Source organism: Neopsephotus bourkii, unplaced genomic scaffold (genome assembly GCF_033783945.1).
Source record: "Neopsephotus bourkii isolate Nb327-2 ecotype Australia unplaced genomic scaffold, CSIRO-AGI_Nbou_v1 NB_1624, whole genome shotgun sequence".
Lineage (NCBI taxonomy): Eukaryota > Metazoa > Chordata > Aves > Psittaciformes > Psittacidae > Neopsephotus > Neopsephotus bourkii.
The window spans coordinates 7,911,126-7,930,326 of record NW_026902099.1 but is presented as its reverse complement, the minus strand read 5'-3'; the positions used below and the strand labels follow the sequence as shown (position 1 = coordinate 7,930,326).

Below are 19,201 nucleotides of genomic sequence, written 5' to 3'. Positions count from 1 at the left end.
CCCAAACTTAAGTCATCCTTAACTAACTACTCACACTATATGAGCGTAAAACATGAGGAAAGATGCTGTTTTCCATTGGTCCTGGCACTCAAAACCATCCTGTGTAGGTTTTTGCTCAGTCTTGGCTTCAGCATACACTCTTCTTCCTTGCTTGGACACATACGGGAAGCTGAAAAGTAGGTAAGACATCATGGCAGAAAACCAGCCTGTTCTGCTACCACAATGTTTATTCTCCTGTACCTACACCTGCTATCATGTAAGCCCAAAAAAATTCCTTCCCCCAGTGAAAAAATGAGCAAAAGCACCAATCCATGATTAGAGCAGTAATTATAGTGATTAAACAATGATGAAATAACCCTTGGGGGGATTGAAACTGCATGAAAAATCTCAATCTCAATCAAGTAAGATCTTGTAATAAGGGTATAAGCAAGCGCTATTGTAACTGAACTGCAGCTACTACTATCTGCTAATTATTTTTTCTACTTTGAGCAGCAGTGCTAAAGCCCACTAAGTGTGTGCTTTTGTGTGCCTGTGGTGTTGTCACTACCTGTGTTACTGATGCATTCTGAACACAGCAGCTTGTTTCACCTCAGGTCACTCATGAGAAGACACAGAAAATCACAGAATCATTGAATGGAAGGGACCTTAAAGCTACCTAGTTCCAAACCCCTGCGATGGACAGGGCCATCTTCCACCAAACCAGACTGCCCAAAGCTCTGTCCAACCTGGCATGAACACTGCCAGGGATGGGACAAGCCACAGCTTCTCTGGGCAACCTGTGCCACTGCCTCACTACCCTCACACGAAAATGACGATTTTATCAGTTCTGTCATCCCTTAAGCTTTTGACGCACCATTACCAGCAACTACCGTTTAACGTAAGGGATGGAAACCAAGCATGAAGCCTCGTGCACGCGCTGCAAGTTTCTCCCTTCACAGCGCCAGGCTGGCGGCGCTCCGCTCGACCAGGTCTCTGAGCAGGTCTCTGACCCTGCCGCCCGGCCGCTCCGGCAGCCGCCCTGTCCAACCTGGCCGGATTCAGCGGGAACTGAAAAGCTACTCCCAGACACAAAACCACACACCGCAGACAGGCCGAAACGACGACCGCTTACACCACAGGCGGGGCAGGGCCGAGCTCTCTGGACCTCCCACCGGGCGGAGAGGGCGCGGCCGCCGCAGCGCATGGCGGCACATGTAGTTTCCCGCCACCTCCCCACAGAGAGACTACATTTCCCGCGAGGCCGCGCGGCAGAGCGCGGGCACGGCGTGCGTCAGCGGCGCGGACAGCCAATCGCGGCGCGGCCGCAGCGAGCGCCGTCAGCCGCCAATGTTGTTTTCGCTGAGTCGAGCTGCTGGTGTTGTTGGCGGCGGCGCCATATTGGAAGGGACGAGCCTCCGTTAGCGAGGAGCCCCTTGGCGCGGGCCCGGCTGCCGCCATGCTGTATCTGGAGGACTATCTGGAGAGTGAGTGTGTGCGGGACGGGGGCGCCGGGCGGCCGGGCACGGCCGGTGGAGCGGGGCCGGGGCGGGAGCCGCGGCCATGAGGCGGCGCCCCCTCCCCCACGGCGGCGAGTGACTGACTCCCCCCTCCCCCCCCCCTCCGCTGTCCCCGCAGTGATCGAGCAGCTTCCCATGGATCTGCGCGACAGGTTCACCGAGATGCGCGAGATGGACCTGCAGGTGCAGAGTACGTGAGTCCCGCCCCTGCGCCTCGGACCGCCCCCTCCCCGCCGCGACACACACCGCCCCTCCTCTCCCCTCCCCGCCCCGCCCGTGGGGGGCGGCCGCGGGCACGGAGCGGCTGCCGCAGGGCGCGGGCTGCAGTGAGGCAGCGAGAGAAGCAGGAAAAAAAAGGCGGGGAAGGAGGCAGGAGGAGGCGCCGCTGCCGCAGGGGCGCTCCGACCTGTGTGAGCAGCTCCGCTCCGCTCTCTGCCGCTGGCCCGGGGCGTTCGCGCCCCTTCCCCACCCTGCACCCCAGCTTTCCGGCAGCGCCTGTCCGGTGCAGGAGGCCGGGAAGGAGGAGACCGCGCCTGTCTCGTTGGCATGGTGCGCTTGCCGTCGTCTCCTGTGGACCGGCGAGGCGGGTGGCGGGAGGCGGCGCTGCGGAGGCCCGCGCTGCGCGGGGAGCTATCGGCACGCAGCGAGGGGCGGAGCGCGCTGTCTGGCGCCGTGCTGGCAAGCGGAGCTAGCCCCGGCCCCAGCCCCGCCGACCCGCCCGCTCGCCTCGGGCCCGCCCAGGCCCCCGCCCGCGGCTGCGGCCGGTTGTCGGTGCGAATAGGATCTTGCCGGAGATTCGCTCCTGGCCTTGTGCGGCTCCCAGAGGCATTTTCGGCGGCACGTCCCAAACTCTTTAGATTTTTGATCCCTAAGAGCAGTGATGGTGGTTTGGAACATGAGTTATGTCCCACTCCTACAGCAGGTAGCGGCGTGCTGTCCCTGAAACTTTTCCAGCCAGCTCCCTTCACGATACCTCCTAATGTGGAGGTGCTTCTTGCTTAGGTTCTCGTGTCCTCGCTGACACATAGCCAAATACTATCTGCTCTAGGTGTCCTTGTAGATCACTCTGTATCTCCACTGTGATACACTACTTCATGCTGTTTTCAGGGTGCGTTGCTTTTTCATCTCTTCTAATGCAGTCTTATCTGGGACTCGGGTATCCTGTAACACCTAGTCAGGTGTTGCTGTCATTTAGCAGACAATGTGTTCATTTATGTGATGTAAAAGTGTTTGTTAATGAAACTTGCTGCACTAAAGATCAGAGGAGTCATCAATACAGAAGGGTCAGACTATTGTAAAGAACAGAGAAAGAGCAAAGGTTGAAATAACAAGTGCATGCCAAGCGGGAATACAAAGTGTGCACTGTGGGAGCATAGTTCTTGAAAACAATACTTTAACCTATAATACTTTAAAATGTGGTCTCATGCTTTCCCTTGGACGTTTACTTATCAGACCCAGCAGGTCTGTTTAACAGACTTTACTGACACATGTTGAATGGCTGTAGGAATTTTTCATATACTATGGCCTAAGTGCTGCCTTCGGTTGAGTGCTTGAAGCTGTGGGAACAAAGCATGGTTATGGGAGATGGACACCTCTGAAGTAACTATGGCTAGTGAGCACCAGGAGAGGGAGTGAGCATCTCATTGACTTGAGTAGTTTTGAGTACATTGACAAATTTTACCTCTCTTCAGGAGGGTGGCAGAGAAGCTAGGAGTTTATTTGAACTTTCAGTCAGCTAGCACTACCAAGGTTGCAGTAGCATCATTTTCTCTGCTTTAACTGGAAGTGGCAAATAACATGCCATATTGTATTTCTCGAAGTAGCAGATGACTCTGAGTGTTGTTGTATACTAAGACCAACCCTAGGCCCAAAGAAGAATTCCCAAACTGCATGCTGGATGCTGCATGCAAAGCTGGAGGATGTTATCATGCTGTGGCATAGTAATTTGCTGTGAAGATTCAGTGTCTCTGAAGTACTTGATAACAGTGCTTCAATAAGTGATGCCATCCCAGAAACCTACATGAGTTGCAGTTCAGAGATAACTGTGCTACTGTGTTTTATAGTCAATGTTGACTTTATATTCTGTCCTGTTTGGACCACATGGTCTTCTAATGGGACAGGTGCTGATGCTTGTTGAAAGAAATATTAAACCAGCTGTACCTACTGTATGTTGTGATAAGGCTGCTGTGGGAAAAGTGAAGACCATCCAAGTTGTGATTTGACTCTTAAGCTTTAACTGAGCTCCTCATGGAGGGTAAAATATGTTTCTCTGCTTAAGTTCAAATAATTTAGAACCATAGAATCATAGAATAGTTAGGGTTGGAAAGGACCTTAAGATCATGAAGTTCCAACCCCCCTGCCATGGGCAGGGACACCTCGCTCTAAACAATGTCACCCAAGGCCTTGTCGGGCCATCAGGCCTCCATGGTAAAATGTCAAGCTCTGGAGAAAGGCCTCTCATAATTCTGTCAACTCTTTTAGGGAAATCTTGACCTAAGAAATCAGGATCTTGGAATATAGTATCACAGTTTTATTAAAAAGGTGGTCGTGGGGAGAAAAAGTGAAGGAACTTCAGCGTATCAGAGAGAACTTTTCATGTAATCCAGTAGATCTGACTGCATTTCCCTGTGCCATCTCTGTTCCTTCAGGAGAAACCAAGTTTCTGTGGAAGTTTTCCCTCGTGCAGTTTCACAGTCTGGTAACCTGTCCGTAATAAAAAGTAAAGAAGGAAGATTATTTTTTTTTGTTTTGTTTTCGTGTCTGTGGAACCATTAAAGTAAATTAGCGTGTACCTGTTTGCACCCTGGGAATAGGAGATAGAACATTTTGTCTGTTGGCTTTATGTCATTTGGTAAAGAGCAAAGTTTTGGAAGCCTCCAAATGCTCAGGCTTCTTAATCTTCTCCGTGAATAACAGTGAAAGTAGAAAATACTTCTTGTACAGGTTCACCCACCTTTAACCTGTTGTACACCAAAACTGTTTGACTACTTTGTTTGTCAGGGTCTGCATTAGCTAATGTGAGCATGTGTCAAAATTGCTCAATCCAGTCAGTTGTTATGTTCCTGTTGGTTTTGATCCTGGATATTCCATTCTAAGCATAGGGAAAATCTTTGTATGCTTTTGATAACTTGAGTATGAAAGATCTTCTTGTTATTTATGTGAACAGTTCTAGTTGTGAATTTTCACAAAGTAAGAAAACCTTTGTGCTGCGTTAGATTTGAAGAATTAATCATAGTTGGGTATTTCTGAGTTTCTTGAAGAAACTCTAACTTAGATGACGGTGATCATGAGATCCAGTTTTACCACTGGTTTCTGGGAAGTATATTAGTGTTTTATACCCACAGCCTAAAGTCTGTAGGTAGTTGGTGCATTGTCATGTTTAATTTGAAACTACTATGTGGACAATATTTCTGAAAGGGCTGTGAAGAAGAATTCAGTGCTATTGTCTATCCTGAGACTAGCGTGGCCGTCAAAGCTAGTTTGAGGCAGCTGCATGTTCTTGGAGATATGCAAGCTGTTGCATGCACAATTGTCCAGCTGTTGAAATAGTAAACTCAGTGCTTTTGCCTTTTGGGTTGGTTGTTTTTATTGATTTTGTTTAGTTTTTTTTTTATTTAAAGTAGGGTGAAGGGAAAAAGAAGGGAATCCCTGTTCGTGTCTCAATAAACAACTTGTATTTGACATTTTCCTTTCTTATTATAGTTAATGTTAGAGAATTGATGGCTTTATCTTTTCCCTTTATGGTGTTTCTCAACTTCATGTGAGAATCCTGTCCAAAGAGTGTTTAATCATTTACCCTTTAGTGCTACCTTGGGGGGGTGGGGGGAATGACTTTGTGAGTGCTGTCAATTTGCCCTCACCCTTCCTCGCATACAGTGGAGAGGGCCTTGACATAAAGGTGGTGACTTGAGTCTTAAGTTGCTCTACCTTTTTGAGGCACTAATTTTTTCAATTATTTGGTTTTGTATTTGACTGTTTCTCTTAGGAGAACATTTTGTTTCCTGCTCAGTTTGTAACTGGCTAGAATGTTCCAAAGTCAGCAGTCTAGAGCCCTGGGTGAGGAGTTTGGGTCATGCTTTAAGTCACTACCACTGCTCTTAGGGACAAAAAACCTTTAGAACTTGGAGTCCTGCCTGTCCCATGCTGGAGAGCACAAGAACCTTGATGAGAATCCTACCAGAATGCAATTCTGCTTCTTGGAAATTAAGGTAAGTATTTCCCTCCTCTGTCCCCTGTCACTTGGTTGTTTTGGTTTTTTTAGTTTTGTTTTGGTTTTTTTCCCTTCTCTTGCACCTCAGTCCTGTCAACTTTGTTTAAGAAAAAAAATCCGCCTTATTTCATAACGTTTATGTACATGAGAAGGTAACATTTATCTTAATCTTTTCCTGTGCTACAGATGCAATGGATCAACTTGAGCAGCGAGTAAATGAATTTTTTATGAACGCAAAGAAAAACAAACCTGAATGGCGAGAAGAACAAATGACATCGATCAAAAAAGTAAGGATATCACAGGAGTGGATCACATTTTTCTTTTGCAAGCTAAGATAACCTTAGGAAACATAGCTTATGATTGATGGACACTTAAGCATTCAGAACTGTGACTTCCTTTGGGCTTTCAAAGAGATGGATAGAACTACCTAGGAGGAGAAAAATGACTGAAGTTTCTTTCATCAAGCATTTCTCTAAATTAGTTTTTGTATTTGCTAGCATTTTTAAAATTGTGATCCTGAAATGGTGAGGAAACCAGGCACTAAATTTTCAGCCCAGACTTTTTGTTTCTGCCTGTGTGACATGAAGTTACGTAAGTTAATTGGCTTTCTTTTAAATGATGTTTTTCAAGCTTAGCTTCAGCATTTCTTGTGGTTCAGCCTGTGTCCTTGTATGTGTTATACATACATTACATATAGCTTTTGGGGGGGAGGAATAAAAAGATGGATGTGTTTTGTTTTATCCTTCAACAGTTGGGCATTGGGGGTAGTATTGTTAGTCTATAATTTTGTCAGGAGAAAATTCTTTGTAGTCTCTTAGCTTGCCACTTTAGCCCGTTATTTGGCCAAGGGGTGTTTTGTCCTTAATTACTACAAATAAATTATTATGTTAAAGAAAAAAGAAAAAGGCTCTGACATCCATAGAGTAAATTATGAATTTGCTTTTGATTATATTTGAACCAAAATTTCAAGTAGTTTTTTTCTTAAGCAAGATTATCCTCAGTGGAAATTGAGAAGAAGGTACTTAAACCTCTTTAAATCTGGAGTAAAATAGTGCAAACATACCTAAAAAGTTTTGTCTTGGATTTTTGTTAGTTAGAGCAGACTTTAAAATTTGATTGCTTTAGCCAAATTATTTTGTAATATGCTTATATGTTATGTAAATATATTTTAAAATAATTTAAACTATATATAAATTATTATGTCTATTTAACTATGGCGCTGGAAAGGCCTTCCCTACTGGTACTGTTGAGCATCATTGTGAAGGGCAGTAGTATCTGCAGTGATCCCTGCAAAGTGAAAGACATCATCTTGTGTTGAGTCTGTAACCTTATGCTATGTAATATAGAACAGATCTAAGGCTGTTTCTTTTCTTGTAGCATTTCTTATAGGAATCTAAATGCAACTGTGGGAGGAAGTGTCCACATCTTGTAGTTTGGTGTTTCCGAAGGCACAAACAATATGCTGATATGTATTATATCTGTCATCTAAAACTTAGCTGATCATTGTTCATCAGTCTTTCTGAAAACTGGTGTGAATTTCTCCTTCTAAGTTGCATACTGTGCTGGATGACAGTACCTTAAAATGACTGAAATTAAGTCAGTTATGTTTGTAATTTAAAAAAAACAACCCTCTCTTTAAAACAGGATTATTATAAAGCTTTGGAAGATGCAGATGAGAAAGTGCAACTGGCTAATCAAATATATGATTTGGTAAGTGGACAGAAGTGGTGAATTGTTTGCTTATCCCCCGGGAGTTCTAAACATTTTGATAGGGACTGCAATTCTGCTACCTGTATTGTTAGATCAGCTGCATTACAAATTTCTTTGCTGGTGAAAGAAACATTAAATACTTATTTACTTTTTAAGTATTTTATTGGTTTGGGTATTAAATGTCACTTAAATATAAAACATACAGAAATAATTTTAGAAATTACATTGATTCTTTTCTGAAAAGAGGCCATGAGCAAGTTGCTCTTCCTTACAGCGTGTGGATGTTGAATTTTAAGTAGATTTATTTTACATTTCCTCAGAAGACAGAACCTGCAAGTCAGAACCGCACTAAAATATAGTAGACATTAAACAAATATTTCTTGTCTGCTTTAGTTTTACTTCAGCTAACCAAAAGTTTATTCCAAAAGTTGGAACTTATCCCCTGTCTTTTGGTTAGCTGTTAACTGCAAAACCTGTTCAATTTTTAATAGGTTAGAGACAGGTACATTCTGCAGTATGACTACAGATGAAGGAAGCATTTGGAACACAGTGTTTCTTTCCATGATATTAAGTTCAGATATTTTTTTGTTTGTTAATTTTCAGTACCCAAGAACATGTCATAGTTTACTCAAATGCACGAGTCTTTATACTTTCAGTTTAGAGACTCTTTTACTCAGTACTTAGGTTTACTGATATGTCTAATAGTATACAAATTGTAATTCAGTAATTTTGCAGTTTCCCCAGTGCAGCCCAATGTCTGCTTAAGGACATTGTGAACTGTTCTTTCTCTTCCCCTTTCTATATGCGTACCTACAACACCCTCAAGTCCTTTAATCTTTTTTTCTCAAAAGAAGCACTTAAATCTGTGTCTTGGAACATTGCCTATAGTAAGAGGAGGGCTTCTAGCTGCTGAGCCAGTATCCAGCCTTACTGTATCCCATGACTGACTGCACAGTTTAGGAGCAACAGCACTATTTTCGTGTTAACTTGAGCATCTCTGCTGAGGTAGCAAACTGTAGGTGACTGAGAAATTATGCTTCTGCATTTTTGTAGGTGCTTAGTGCTGTGTGGCAGAGAAATATGTAGCAGATCTGAGATTAAGTATGTGGATATTCATGTTTCAGAACTGGATGCTATTTACTGTTTTGTCTCAAAAACAGGTGGACCGTCATTTGAGAAAATTGGACCAGGAGCTTGCTAAATTTAAAATGGAGCTTGAAGCAGATAATGCTGGAATTACAGAAATATTAGAGAGACGTAAGTATGCCTGATTTTATTTAGGATCTTGACAGATTTTCCATCAGTCTGTAAAATTAAAAAACCGCACATTTTTTAGTGGCTTCAAGTATTTCCATTTGTTTCACTATTGTGTTTAACCCACATACTTTTCATCAGTCAGTGATTCTCAGATCTCAGTTTCAACCTCAGTTTTTACCAGTGAAGTCAAAATACACCTGAGTAATTAAGAGTAAACTTTTCACACAACTGTTGTACTTGCGAGTTACTAGAGTAGGGTGCAGAATTCTTTAAACTTGTTTTTAATGACTAGGTATTCAGACAGGTACTTCAGCCTAAGCTTGCCATCTACCTATTTGCGAGTGTACTATTTCTTACTTCAGTTGACTACCACCCAATTGAGGAGGGTAGTTATTTTAGTTACATGTGTGGAATGCGAAGTGAGTGGTTTTTTTTAAAGGGGAGAGAGTGGATTGTTTTGTAATGGGGTAGCAAGGGAAAAACATCTTGGTTAAGAAATTCACATGCTTAACAAATAGAGCAATGCTGGTATTCAGACTGTGAACAAAAATGTCAGCTTTTTGGCCAAGTTGGTGTATCACGGAATCATCAGGGTTGGAAGGAGCCTTTGGAGATCATGTAGTCCAACACCCCTACCAAGACAGGGCCAGCTACATCAGGTTACACAGGAACTTGTTTAGGTGGGTTTTGAATGTGTCCAGAGAGGGAGACTCTACAACCTCCGTGGGCAGCCTGTTCAGTGCTCTACCACCTGTGTTGTAAAGTTCTTCCTCACGTTGAGATGAAACTTCTTGTGTTTTAGCTTATGGCCATTGCTTCTTGTCCTGTCACTGGGCACCACTGAAAAGAGTCTGGCACCATCCTTCTGGCATCTGCCTTTGAGATATTTACCTGCATTAATGAGATCCCGTTTCAGTCTTCTATTATAGACTAAACAGGCCCAGGTCCCACAGTTGCTCCTCTTTAAGAGAGATGCTCCGGACCCCTGATCATCCTTGTGGCCCTCCACTGGACACATTCCAGTTTCGTGTTTCTCATACTGAGGAGCCCAGAACTGGACACAGTACTCCAAATGTGGCCTCACCAGGGCTGAGTAGAGGGGGAGGATTACCTCCCTTGACCTGTTGGCCACACTCCTGATGCACCCCAGATTACTATTGGTCCTCCTGGCCACAAGCGTGTACTGCTGACTATGGTCAGCATACCTGCCAGTTCTCCCAGGTCCTTCTCAGCTGAACTAATTTCTAGTAGGTAAGCCGCCAACCTGTACTGATACTTGGGGTTCTTTCTCCCCAGATGCAGTACCCTACTCTTGTTGAACCTCATTAAGTTTCTCTCTGCCCAATTCTCCAGCTTATCAGGGGTCCTGCTGAATGGCAGCACAGCCTTCAGGTGTATCAGCCACTCCCCCCAGCTTTGTATCATCAGCAAACTTCCTGAGGGTATGCTTTAGCCTTTTATCCATGTCATTAATGAGTAAGACTGGACCCAGTACTGATCCCTGTGAACACCACTGACTGCAGGCCTCCAACTGGATTTTTCTCCACTGGTCACAACCTTCTGAACTCTGCCATTGAGGCAGTTCTAAATCCACCTCACTGTCCATTCATCTAACCACACTTCCTAAGCTTACATACAAGGATGTTATGGTAGTGTCGAAAGCCGTGCTGAAGTCAAGGTAGATAACACACTGCTCCCCTCATCAACCCATCTTGCCGTATCATCATAAAAGGCTATTAGATTGGCCAGGCAAGATTTATCTTATGCTTGGTGAATCCATACTGACTACTACTGATGACATTCTTTTCTACATGCTTGGTGATGATGACCTGAGTGACTTGAGTGCAGAAGAAACCGTCCTTTCTGTACATATCAGCATTTAGACATGAATTTCAAATGTGATCATGATGAATTTTGAAGTTGATGTAAGTACTGTGATTATGGAGCTGAGAGGCAGTGACTGCTCTCATACCCAGGGACACTGAAAAGTAACCTCAGTCAGTGGAGATTAGGAATAACTATTCTTTGGTTTTTGTGTTGCTTTGTTATAAAAGATGGTAATTTTTGTATATTTTATTTTTAATTCGTACTACAAATAACAGGCACAAAAATAAAACTGCAAAGTAAGTGCTTTTAGTGAGCTGGAAACTACAGAAAAAGACTAGTTTATTTTAGTTGGAATCCTAGCTGAATTTGAAAGATGTGATACTACCTTCAGTTTAGCTATGTGTTTGGTGAGTAGATAGGTAGAGTTCAAGAACTCAAAATAGAAACGTACCAGACTTTCATCTTTAAGGCAGTTTGTCGGGATTTTTTTATTAAAGGGAAAAGTAGAAGTATTTTTAGTTTTCAGACTAAATACATATTATGGAGGTTCCGCCAGAGGGCAGCCTTTGGACTAGTTCATAGCATGGTTGATGTTAGCTCAACCAAAATAGCCCCTCATGCTTTGAACCTCTTTGAGAATAATTTTCTTGAAGCTTTTGTAGTATAGTCATGTGCTTTTTAAGTCACTGGAAAAAAGGCAAAGAAACATTGAAGCTACAGATTTTGAAAATGTGAGTTTCTTAAATTGACTTCTGTATAAATGTACGTTGCTAGGTATTGCAGCTATTCAAAATCTTATTGCCAAAGATTCATATGCAGACTGTTGTACATTGTTATATGCAATTTATGGTCAAAATCTCTCCTCATATTACAAGAAAATTTGTTCTTCCACGTAGACTTATATTTATGCTCTCCTGCCTTTTTTTTTTTTTTTTTTTAGCTTGTGATTGTTGCTCTGTATTTTTGAATGCTATGGAAAATTGGATGATGATCTGAAACCCTCCCTGTTGAATGTTAGGTCATCTTTTCAGACATTGCTAGTGCTTATGTGTTTTGGCTCAGTGGGACAAGGTGCCTCATTAATACAGTTTACTTGTTACAGTTGTCTTCTAAATTCATATTGGTGTAGATTGTCAGTACTTTTGGTGTTGCATTTTCCAGCCATCACTGCCATGTGTGCAACTCATGTTCATACATGGCATGTTGAGGGCAGTGTTGTTGTTTAATCTCTTTGCATCAATAATTGGACAGCAGCATGCACCAATTTTTGTTTTACAACTGTTCATCTCAACTGGTTCTTGGTTGTACTTCCAGGAAGGGTTTCGACTCCAGCAATGCTCTTTCTGATTGAAATAAATATAACTTCATAGTGATTTGGTTAATATTGTAAAGATTCATTTAGTATCTAAAAGTCAAAACTATGCCAATGATGACTGAAATTTTTCTCTCCTTTTTACTTCCCTCTTAGGGTCTTTGGAGCTGGATACACCATCACAGCCTGTGAATAACCATCATGCTCATTCTCACACTCCAGTAGAGAGTAAGTATTTTGAGACTTAAAAACATGCAGTTACAGTTTGACTTTCAAGCTGAAAAGGTTTTACATTTAAGTTCCCTTAATTTCTTTCATTTAGAAAGGAAACACAATCCATCTTCTCACCATAGTGCAACAGATCACGTTCCTGAAAAGAAGTTTAAATCTGAAGCTCTTCTATCTACCCTGACTTCAGATGCTTCTAAAGAAAATACGCCAGGTAATCTTCATTGTCTTGCATTTTATTGGTTTTTAATCAGGAGAAATCCAGTCGTATTTGTGAGTTACTGTCTCTTGAAATCAGAGGCTCATACTCCTTCCTCTGGGATTTTCAGTCATTTATAACATGTGAAATTGCAGCTATTGTTGCTCATCTGTGTTGTCCATGAAGTGCATCAGCTTTGTTGTCATTTAACAGCTGCGTCTTGGTTGTTTCTTTTTATTTATACTGCTTGGAAGGAGATACAGTGCAGTTTCATTCAGCTCTAGTGGTAGAAATATGAAATTAATGCATTATTATTTTGGGAGAAAGAAACATATGCAGCAATTTCCAAAGTAGGGGATTCACACATTTTGGGATTTTTTTTAAGGATTGGTCTGTTGTGGCATTGGCTGCAATAAAATAATTTTGTGTGTTGTCTATTTCAGAAGAGGTGAGAAGTCTTTGAGTAATGAATAAAAAAGCTCAAACCCAAACACAGCTTTCTGCCCATTTTCAAAATTGGGGTGCTTCATAGTTGTTGGTTTGTTGTTTTTTTTTCTGAAAAGAAAAGATTATGAGAGGTTATAGTAAGTAAACAACCTTTTGTTTTGGAGTTCAGTGCTGTTCGTCACTTTTAGGTAGTCCCCCTCACACCCATGTGACTTTTATTTTGAAGGAACTTCACATGAGGTAACAAATAAAATGTAATTACATTTGAGAAGCTCTCAGTCTGTAAATGGCCATGGAAATCTGTGGTGCGTTAAAACTGTGGTTTGTAGTTTTGAGTTGAAATTGTTAGAAGTTTTACTTCAGAAACAGTACTAGGGGTACCATCAAATTCTTCTCTTTTCCTGATGGTTACAGTAGTCAGCATTATTTCAGTGGAAATTGGGTTTATAGAGACATAGACGTAACAGCTGCATCTGTTCTTTGACAGCTGAGTATGATAGTGAGGACTGTCTTTCTAAAAGGACTCCCTCTGCATGAGGATAAGTGGGAATAAACTTCTTCAGCCAATACTGGCTGTGTCAAATGGCTTCTTAAAACTTTTTTTCCCAAATGATCAGACTCTGGTGCATAAACGGAGTTCCTGCTCTTTCACTGGTTGTCATATATAACTCTTCTTAAAATGCAAAGGAATTTAGTTTCATTTTAAATTTCATAAATGTGTTCTGTTCATCAAGGGTGTCGAAACAGTAATTCATCATCCTCTTCAAACAATGCATACAATACAAACTCTTCTCAACCATTGGCATCATATAACCTGGGCTCATTATCTTCAGGATCTGGGGCCGGTGCAATTACCATGGCAGCAGCTCAGGCAGTGCAAGCCACAGCACAGGTAATGTCAACACCTTATTGTCCTTCTGCCATTTGCTACTGGTTTAAGAAGAAAGACTAATGAGTTTTGGTTTTTGGTTTTTTTTTTTGTTTGGGTGTTTTGTTCTGGTTTTTTTAATCTGAATTCCCATGATCACTTTCAGCTGCAGTGATTCGGTTCTCATCATTTTTCATTTATATGCTACAGCTTCATCCTGTGAAATTTGCATAACGGGGAGAGCTTGTTCTCTAGCTTTTCCTGTGGGATAGTCTTACCCTTTTTTACCACTTACTATACATCTTTTTGTTAACAGGGTAACTAACGAACCTGTACAAATAATTAGCAGTTAGCAACATGGTATGTCTTTTGTAAGAGCTCCACCGTGTAATCTGATACAGTATCAGTATTCCTTTTAGATGAAGGAAGGAAGACGAACATCCAGCCTAAAGGCCAGCTATGAAGCATTTAAGAACAATGATTTTCAGCTTGGAAGAGAATTTTCGTTATCCAGAGATTCCTCTGGGTATTCATCATCAGCTCTGGCATCTACATTAACACAGACATTAAGTTCATCAACCACAGATTCGCGAAGTGGCAGAAAAAGCAAGTAAGTCTTCTCAGTTGTTGACTGCAGTTACAGCTTTTAAGACAGCTAAAATGTCTTGTAAAGGTCATGGGCTGCATTGGGAATACTTCATATTAAAGGGGGGGGGGGGAAGGAATTGGCAGAAGGTAGTTACTGTCTGCTGGCCTTTTTTTGTTCCAAGTTTTTCTTGTTTTGTCCTCTCACTTCCTTCTCTTTAAGCAAACTCACTCCAAGGTTTTAAAGCCAATCAAGATGCTTATTTTTCAATTGTGATATAGTGTAGTGTCTTCCATCATTTTTCTGCATTCTGGAGAGATTTGACCTAACGGCAAATGTTGGGAATTGCCATGCAATGCCTTGTAGTTGGTTTGGAAATAATCTGAAGGTCTGCTTCATGCCTCTTCACAAATAATTACACTTTCTGATGGCTGACATCTATGACAGGAAAAATGAAGTCTAAAACCAGTTTAAAACACCATAGTGCCAATAACCCATTGTGACAACAGTCACTAGGTGTACTTGAGTTTGTACTTGAGCTGTACATCTGCCCATCCTTGTGACTTGCAGGGGTTTGGTTTTTTCTTCATACAAATTTGAGTGTGTTCACAGCTCAGTTAATAATTTTGTCTTAGAAGCATTTTTCTTCTATGGATATCTTGGGTGTCATATATGACCTGTAAACAGAAGCATAGAATTTGTATTCTGGCACTGTTCCTATGGAGTGATTGGTGATACTTGGGTGCAGATTAACGTAGAATTGGTCATCTTCAAAAAAGTTATATATCATACATAATATGACATTATTTATATGTAAATTCCTGTTTTATTGGTAGCATAATTTTTATGGGGACTTGACACCAAGGCTGTTGATGGAAAATTTTGTGAAGAAAACCATTCATTAAAGCCATTGGACAGTGTAAAGCTGTTATATTCCATTGATTAGAGCAGTGTGTCTTGCACTTGTAGTAGGGATGACTTGTTTCCAAAGAGCATTCAGCGTGTCCGTTTCAGTTCTTGCAGTTGTTGAATGAATTAAGTTAATGAGTGATGCTTTGGCATTGACATACTGCAGTATTTCAGAGTCAACAAAGTACTTGTTAATGATTCTTTCATTTGGCAGGAAATAAATTTAAATTATTTATACTATTTTTTTCCTTTTTTTTCCTCCTCTTTCCCAGAAACAACAACAAATCTTCAAGTCAGCAGTCATCATCGTCTTCCTCTTCTTCCTCTCTGTCATCATGTTCTTCTTCATCTGCACTGGCACAAGAGCTGTCACAGCAAACAGCAGTAATACCAGAATCTGATTCTAATAGCCAGGTTGACTGGACCTATGATCCAAATGAGCCACGTTATTGCATATGTAATCAGGTAAGGATGGCCCCCAGCCTGAAATATTCTGCTATAGTCGAACTTCCTTCTCCAATTGCTGATTTAGAGCAATTTGCACTCTTGAAATCCTGATCTGTTTTTATTTACTTACTGGTGATATGAATAATGAACTCAACTGTTGAAGCTAAAACCGAGCAAGTTTTACGGTGATGTGACATACTGGAAAGTTTTGTATTTTCTAATAAAGACATCAGGAGTTATCAAATTAAAAACTGAACAGGTTTACAGTTAATTAAGAATTTAAGTTAGTAAGGAGTTTGCCTGGTCTCTCCTACTTTCCTTAAAAAATTAACAAACAAACCTCGCGAAAACCTCAGCCAACTAGTTTCTATAAAAGCTAAACTTGAGAGACTGAATGACAACATGAGAAACTTTTATTTTAAAATACTTGTTCTTATTATGAAAACTTTTAAGAGTGTTGTCTTTTTTTAGGATTTACAGAAATTCACTTGAAAGAGTTTGTTTCATAGGATCCTAGAATTGTTTGGGTTGGTCTTAAAGATCCTTAATTCCAACCTAGTTTCAAATAAGGTGCTTGAAATTGTCATGTATGCAAGGAAAATACCAGACATCAGTATAATCTTGAAAACTGGGCTGATAATATACTGAGCACTGTTGTTCAGGTCAGAATGTGCTTTATTTGGGTTTTGAATGCTGATCTTTTTTATCCAACCTGAAATATGCAGAAGGGGGGGCGGGGGGGGCGGGGCATTAAAAAGTTTAAAATCAGTTTGCTGTGAGCATGATGTTTTTTGGGTTTTGTAACAAGAAAAATCAAAATAGTTTTACTGCTGTTAATGAAAAACCTTCAAAGGAAGAAGCTTAAAATTTACCCCTTTGAAAATGTTGATTGCTTTTAATTAGTAATATAATTATTAATAAGGATTTGTTTTCTTATTTACTAGGTGTCCTATGGTGAGATGGTAGGCTGTGATAACCAAGATGTAAGTAACAAAGCTCAAAAGGCTCATGAAAGGCTTGTGCATGTAACTATTGGTTGCAGGCTTTACTTTTTCAGTTGATTTTAGAGTACAGTTTTTTAGAGTAACGTGCATATGAGTTGAACCATTCTTCAGGAAACCTGTCATCTGTCACCACGGTTCAGTTTCTTTTAGAAGGCTTCACCCTTTGCTGGGAAGCTGTGACATCTTTAGAATGCCTGTTATTTCTGGGAACTTTAGCTGTGTCACCACTAATGTCAGTTGTCCTCTTCAAATAAAAGTTTTAAAAGAACAGTTGAATGTACTCATGTATTTACTGGGATACCACATTTAAACAGAAGTGAGTGATGAGATTACTTCTGTGTCACTTAGTGTTGTCAAACTTAAGTGTTTAAAAGCATAACATTCTTGTGCTCTGTGAGTCTTATGTATGACTCCTAGAAATTTTATCACTACCCTTAGTCTGTTGAGTATATGATAGGGACCAAGATCCTTCTCTCTTCTTCTGAGCTGTAACTTTGTGTGAAAAGCAGAATCTATGCTTTTTGCTCACACTTCATTTTAATAGAATTGTTTTTATAATACATGTTTTGAGGGTGGGGAAAGAGAAAAAAAAAAAAAAGCCAAATCCCAAACCTTTTCTTTAACTCTGTTCTTATAGTGCCCTATTGAGTGGTTCCACTATGGATGTGTTGGACTGACAGAAGCACCGAAAGGGAAATGGTACTGTCCACAGTGTACGGCTGCAATGAAGAGAAGAGGCAGTAGACATAAATAAATATCTTCATCTTGAAAAAAATTACATATGAAAGGTTTTCTAGAGGACTTGGGAGGGGGCGGAACCCTCATCACACTTCCTTGCAACCACTTAGGGGTTAACATAGCAGTTGTAAGATCTTGAACTATTGATTTTGCTAGTTGTGTTTTAATATTGTAAGTAAATTATTTATGCACATTGATGTGCTACAGATACTATTCCAGTGAGCCTTGGCTTGTTCCATTGGCCAACATATGCAGACATTTGTACTATCAAACCATTTTCTCTAAGCAGTGGGCATTCTACAATTATTCAAAATCTTCCCAAAATTCCGGTAAGTCAAGATTTTAAATGTATGTTTTATATACAACAGATATATTCTGCTGCATGTACTGTACTCAAGAGCTGTTATGTTACACTTCTGTATATAAATGGTGCAAAAAGTCAGTGCTTCTGGAAAAAGAGACAATGATTTTTAAAATGCCTTTATAGGTTTGGTTCTTTATGAAACATAATTCAGCAGGCTGAAGAAAATGGTTCTTGTATACAGCGGGCTGTTGTCCTCTAGGGTACTTGATTATGTAAAAACAAAAAAAATGCTGTAGAATAAAACAAACTTGTGCCATTAGTCTTTATATGTTTCTGCTCCAGAGAAGGAGCAGGCCGTAAGAGGAAAAAAGGTGTTAAAGTGATGATAAATTTTTATACCAAATGTGTTTATTTTTTTGTGCAAGTAATCCTTTAAATTTGAATTGTATTAGGTGTTAAAATAAAACGACCTCAACTCCTCAAATTAGTGTTTCCTGTACATTTGTCAAAAATATAGGATTATCCCTGGAATTGCAGATTTTCAGAAGACTGTAGCTGTGTTTGCATAAGAAATTCTTTAGCAGGACCCATGTGAATGATGGTTGTACAGGAGGACAGTTCTCTGGTGGTTGGATAATTAATACATGTATAGGCAAATGATGAACTATCATTTGCCTTCATGTTGATCGGTGGCACCTGCTTAAATGGGCACAAAAGTTCTGTTTTCCATGTGGTTAAAAAACGTCCCAAAACCTACTGTGTCAGATGTCCACAGGCAGGATTGCCTTTGTATTTTCATGGCAGAGGTGGTAATAAGGGGAGGAGATAAGCCATGGTAAGTATGTGCAGTTGATGTATTTATTTCTTCCTGGACTGTGGTGTTCATGTAGAAACCAGAACATGGTTCAGGAAAGAAGAAAGGGACTTCATTCTGCCTTGGGTAACAGGGAGGATCATGTTAGGAAGCCTCAGTGCAGGCCCATAAATGGTTGATCTGTGAGTTGTACGCATTGTAGTACAGGACCAGAAAACTGATCTTTAAATTAGACCCTTGACTGTGAATATAATGGAAAGATTTTCTATGGGTTTTCCCCACTTGCTTACTTTGGACACACTTTGTAGGTCTCCTTTCACTGACAAATTTTTTTTTTTTTTTTTTTTTGTATGGTTCTTTCATCATCAGTGCTGAACAGAAACAAGATTATGGCTTTTTTTCTTCTTTTTCCTTCCACACACTTTCCATTGGAATAAAAATTTTACTTTAGCGCTGGGTTGCTCTTTGGGCTCTGAGGCTGAAGGACCATGGCCTTCATGTGGTAGCTTTCTAAACCCATGCAGAGGAGGAGAAGGAGAGAAGCAGTGTTTCAGTGTATGACTGTGCAGATAGTGTCCACAAAATAAAAGGAGTTAGGCTCTATAGTTAGTAGTGGGAATATGTGCAGAAAATGCAGGTTTTGCCCAAACCAAAATGAAACCAGGCTTCTGTCTCAGCTTTTATTTAAAACTGAAAAAAAAAGGCATTTTAAATCCATGAATGGGGGGAAAGCAGATGTGTAAGAAGAGAAATGTGATTACAGATGATAAATAGACTTTGGTAAAAGAACAGGATAAAAGTTGGTGAAAATAAACAACAAAGAGCAGTGTAACCAAGGTTCCATT

The 19,201-nt window shown here is 40.7% G+C and overlaps 1 protein-coding gene across 6 annotated transcripts; it reads left to right on the top strand.

The window, feature by feature from the left end:
- Positions 1 to 1,301: 1,301 nt before the first annotated feature.
- ING3 (inhibitor of growth family member 3) lies at positions 1,302 to 18,026 on the top strand. Of its 6 annotated transcripts, none has more exons than XM_061373019.1 (12): positions 1,302 to 1,463; positions 1,615 to 1,686; positions 5,893 to 5,993; positions 7,351 to 7,416; positions 8,577 to 8,673; positions 11,969 to 12,040; positions 12,135 to 12,254; positions 13,520 to 13,578; positions 13,974 to 14,164; positions 15,322 to 15,514; positions 16,441 to 16,479; positions 17,138 to 18,026. In XM_061373019.1, exons 1-12 carry the CDS (start codon positions 1,436 to 1,438, stop codon positions 17,252 to 17,254), a joined length of 1,155 nt encoding a protein of 384 aa, XP_061229003.1. In that variant the 5' UTR covers positions 1,302 to 1,435; the 3' UTR covers positions 17,255 to 18,026. The 6 variants fall into 6 exon arrangements, with proteins under 6 accessions (XP_061229003.1, XP_061229002.1, XP_061229007.1 ...); XM_061373018.1 differs by having other exon boundaries at positions 1,303 to 1,463; positions 13,421 to 13,578; XM_061373023.1 differs by lacking the exon at positions 1,302 to 1,463 and adding an exon at positions 5,598 to 5,704 and having other exon boundaries at positions 13,421 to 13,578.
- The last annotated feature ends 1,175 nt before the right edge of the window (positions 18,027 to 19,201 follow it).